Source organism: Microtus ochrogaster, unplaced genomic scaffold (assembly GCF_000317375.1).
Source record: "Microtus ochrogaster isolate Prairie Vole_2 unplaced genomic scaffold, MicOch1.0 UNK8, whole genome shotgun sequence".
Lineage (NCBI taxonomy): Eukaryota > Metazoa > Chordata > Mammalia > Rodentia > Cricetidae > Microtus > Microtus ochrogaster.
In genome coordinates, this window is record NW_004949106.1 from 1,029,859 (window position 1) to 1,034,393 (window position 4,535).

The 4,535-nt window shown below is 46.6% G+C and overlaps 1 protein-coding gene across 1 annotated transcript in view; it reads right to left on the reverse strand.

The window, feature by feature from the left end:
- The window catches only part of Casp8 (caspase 8), a 35,894-nt gene that overhangs the window by 1,992 nt on the left and 29,367 nt on the right, over positions 1 to 4,535 (reverse strand). The window contains exon 9 of the mRNA XM_005366337.3: positions 262 to 760. Within this exon, the coding sequence (XP_005366394.2) occupies positions 262 to 760 (499 nt within the window). The remainder of the gene's footprint in view (positions 1 to 261; positions 761 to 4,535) is intronic.

The following is a 4,535-nucleotide window of genomic DNA, read 5'->3' on the forward strand; positions in this document are numbered from 1 at the left end:
AGTGCTGGGATTAAAGGCGTGCGCCACCATCGCCCGGCACGTTTTTTCTCATCTATGAACTAAAGAGAGTAACATGTGCCCTCTCTTCAACTTTGCAACCAGCCTGGAAAATATAACTATATGAGTTACATTCAGAGATGAAACACTCGCCATGGGCACTTCTTGCTACATATTATCTCAACCATAAACACCTTCTAACAGGCTCTGACTACAGCTGCGAGGTAGCATAACCCTGAGAAGGACCCAGAAGGCAAGACTCACAGAGGACATCTTTCTCTCAGGCTCTCGCAAAGTGACTGGATGTACCAGCTTCCACGCATGGGTTCTCGGTAGGAAACACAATATTTCACAGTAGCCATCCCCAGCAGAAAGTCAGCCTCATCTGGAATATAGTTCTTTTGAGATGATGAGTCCATGTCTAAGTAGTTGTCCCTCTCCGAGTCAGTCTCAACGGGTACAGCTTTATGGAAGTTATCCCCTTGACAAGCCTGAATGAAAAAAACTTTGGGTTTTCCAGCCAGAGAAGGACAATTTGAACCAGTGAAATATGATGTCAGCTCACGGATGGAGGCTTCCTTCCCATCGGTGCCGTAGATGATACCCTTGTTTCCGTGGGAGAGGATGCAGCAGATGAAGCAGTCTTTGCTCTTGTGGTCCATTCTTTGGAAGGCTCTTAGGATCTCACGGATCTTACTGACTGTGCAGTCTTTGTGAGACACGACCTCAAAATGAAGCTTTTGAAAGGTCTCAGTCAACGCGTCTGAAAGATAAAAGGGGAAACAATATATTACAAGAGTTCGCAGAACACAGCCCAAGATGGATAAAACACTAACAGGCAGGAATGAGAGCCTGGGATCCCTGGGCGAGGTCATCTGTCCTGCTAACTGGAGTCGACAGGCACCTAATGTTCTCGGCGAAAGCACTGTGCCAGGAAGCTAGTTTGTTGAGCTCTTGCATTATGAAGATAATTTCTACTCTCATTCTTTCTGGCAGTTTGGCTAAAGAGAGAGTGTTCTTTCCAAATCCCCTTCCCTCTGAATTTTCATCTTAGCTTCCATGTTCGCTATTATGAGATTCAGTGCCATTTTGATCCCTGGCTTCTTTAATATAGTTGGCTTATTCTCAGCCTTCATTCTTCTTCCCTCTTAATTTCTAAGACGCAGCAAGCTCTCTCCGTCTGGAGACTGCGCCCTCTCTTCTTGGATAGTTCTACCCCTTGTCTTCTTTATACGGAACTCGTGGTCACAGGCCAAGCATCTTTAACCGGTATCCCTGTTTTCTTGGTCTCCTGTTCTGTTTTCCATTGTCAGTTCTTTTCTGTCCAACTCTCTGAGACTTGATCTTCCACACTTGTATTGTTGCTCATATATTTAAATTTTTTTCATATAATTTTCATTTTGTGTGTTATGGGTGTTTTGCCTTGTATGTAGGTGTGTGTGCACTACATGCATGCCCGGTGCCCGCCGAGGCCAGAAGAAGACACTGGACCCCCCGTGGAACTGAAGTTGTATACAGATGGTTGTGAGCTGCCATGTAGTCGCTGGGAACTTGCCACGCACCGCACCCCTGTGACTGCCTTCTGTGTGCTAGAACCCAGTTGCCGAGCTTCGGGCAAGGGGCTGGAGGTTGAAAACTCAAACGCAGAGACAGACCGACACACGCAGCTCCCAACGCTGGTTCAGAAAGCCCCTCTTTATTAGCACCATGTAGATTTAAATACACTGCAGTTAGTGGTCAACAGGTGATCGTCTGATCCTCTAACTAGGCACAGCTTCTAGAAACTTATATTAGAAGGTTCTAGGAGGGAAAAGCAACTGAAGGCCAGAACTCATTTGTTCCAACATCTCCCCCCTAATTTTTTTTTTTTTTTTTTTTTGGTTTTTCGAGACAGGGTTTCTCTGTGGTTTTGGAGCCTGTCCTGGAACTAGCTCTGTAGACCAGCCTGGTCTCGAACTCACAGAGATCCGCCTGCCTCTGCCTCCCAAGTGCTGGGATTAAAGGCGTGCGCCACCACTGCCCGGCCCCCTAAATTTTTTATAAAACAGAAGACCCTCCTGTCTTAGGTCATCTCAGAAGAGTAAACCCTTACCGGTCTTTGGGAGGCCCCTTCCCTGTCTTAGGCGGGTTCTCTTCTGTAGACGTTGCCCATCTGCGGAGGAATCTTTATTGTTGGTGCAGTATTTGCAACCAAACCTTACTGGCCAACCGGGTCAGAAGGACTTGCTAAGTGACCATATCCTGCATTCTCATGGGTTGTCTGATCTTACACAGAATTTAAAAATGAATGCCCATGGCAACAGGTGTTGATTGCCAGCAATAGGATCCCCAATCACCACTGGACCCAGCCTCCCATTTGGGCTATGGTATTCAACCATCCTTTTGGCTAAACAGTTACAATCTGATGTGCTAATTGTAACGTTTCAAGGGCTAGTCAAGTAACCATTGAGTTGTTTCACCACATAAGAGGCATTAGCAATATCAACAGATGTCATACAAATGAACAAGACATTTGTTGTACCAGCCATAAGTCTACCTGCTCCTACAATAGCGCAGTCTCTTGATTTAAATTTGCTCTGCCGCAGACTCTTCGGCGTGTAGAGCCTAGAACGGCCACTGTCTTTTTCTTGTCCCGTGGCTGCATTCTCAGGCAGCCCAGTGGGGTCTGTGCTCCAGCTTGTCTCGGCTCCAGCACTTGTTGCGTTTGCTGATATTTCTGGCACTGCTGTGGCATCCGCCAGGCTCGGCACCGATTGGGCTGAGGCAATGTGCCTTCCACCATAGCCACCTAGCAAAGCTCTGCTCCAGCTGCCTTCCAGCCCCAGCTGCATTTGTTCTGGGTCCAAACTGTTGCATAGCGTGGAGCAGAACTCGGGAAAGCAGGCACTTGCTGCTCTGCAACCACTGAAGGGGGCCCCACTTAAACAATCTTTTAGGGAATTTGGGCATTGTCAATCTGTCTGGCTACTTCCTGCTGAGTGGGGATGCTGCATTCTTAGGAGTATTTACTACAATTTACTGCCATTTTCCAGCCGAGCTCGGACGTGGGTCACGGCAACGGGGAAGAGGTAGAGGCTCCACCTCCCCACCAAGCTGCTGCTCACAATCCATTGCTACATATCAGGAGGTCTTGGGGATTCAAACCACATGAGTATTGAATAAATCCTTAGGCTCTCATCGTCTGTGGAGACAAAAACAGAACCTCCTTTCCAAAACATCAAATTCTTAAGCCCATATTTTAAAGTCAAAATACCTTTCTTAGCAGCCCCTAGAATCAAATGTCTTTCTCCAGTCCAGAACACAAAAGACAATACAATCAACATATCATACAGCTGTACACATTTATCTTTTTAAGCTATATACGTTCTTTCTATTTTTTCCCAATACATACGTCCCCTCCAGCCGGGGACAACCCTATTTGTTTCCCATTACAGTGACCAGGGAAGGGAAGTCTGTAGGTTTACCCCTTTGTCAAAGCAGAAGCAGGACCCAAAGAAAGGGCCAACTTCCCTCCATTAAGTTGAAGGACAGCAGCTACGGGTAGGTTGGAAGCAGCCAAAGACTAGCCAGAAGGTGGGCAGGAGTCCAGGATCCAAGCCCTGCAGGTGACATCAACACGGGGGCATCATGCGCTGAGGATTCTGCAGATAGGACATCACCACGGCAGAGATCGAGAGCATGATGCTTCTCATCATCTGCTTGGTGTCCTCCGAACTCCGGGAGTTGGCAAAGCCGATAAAGGAACAGTAGACAGCAGCCTAAGCACACCGTTTCAGCTTGAGCATGAGGCCGCACAAGCTAAAGGTCATGCCGAGGAGATTCATGTAGTTAGATTCATCCAAAGCTGGGTTGCACTCGCTCAGCGGAGGCTTATACCTCAGCACTTCGCTGGGTCTCCGTGGGTCGGAACGCTGTCTGCTTACCTCTCTTGGAACTGAACCTGGGTCCTCTGGAAGAGCAGCCAGTGCTCTTAACCACTGAGCCATCTCTCCAGCCCCCGTTTTTTATATTCTGATACTATGAATTGTTTCATTTAACTTGTAAGTTCTCGATATTGACATAAATAGGCTGCTGGCAAAGCATTTCTGGCTCAGGGGAAGAACACTTGCTGCTCTAACAGAGGATTAGAGTTCAATTCCCAGCTCCTGCTCCAGGGGGATCTGATGTGTTCTTCTGAGCTCCTGAGGCATCCACGCACATATGGGCACACTCACATAGATAAATAAATTTCATAAATAAAAATGAAATAATTTTTTTTAATTTCACTGACGCTCTTCATTATAAACCTTTTATTAAGGGCTGCCATTTTAACATGATGCAGAACTAACAGATATGTAAGAACGTTCTTTACCTCCATGAGGAAATAGTAAATAAAATGGATAAAAATTGCTTGATACATTTCCTTGAACTCCATTGTCTCAAAACATAAAGCCTCTTAGGTATAATCATTATCTCTCCGTTTTTTTTATTTAAAAAAAAAGTCCCACAGGAATCCCCGCCCCCACCCTCACCCCCCAAGCTTACGTCCTTCTCAGTGG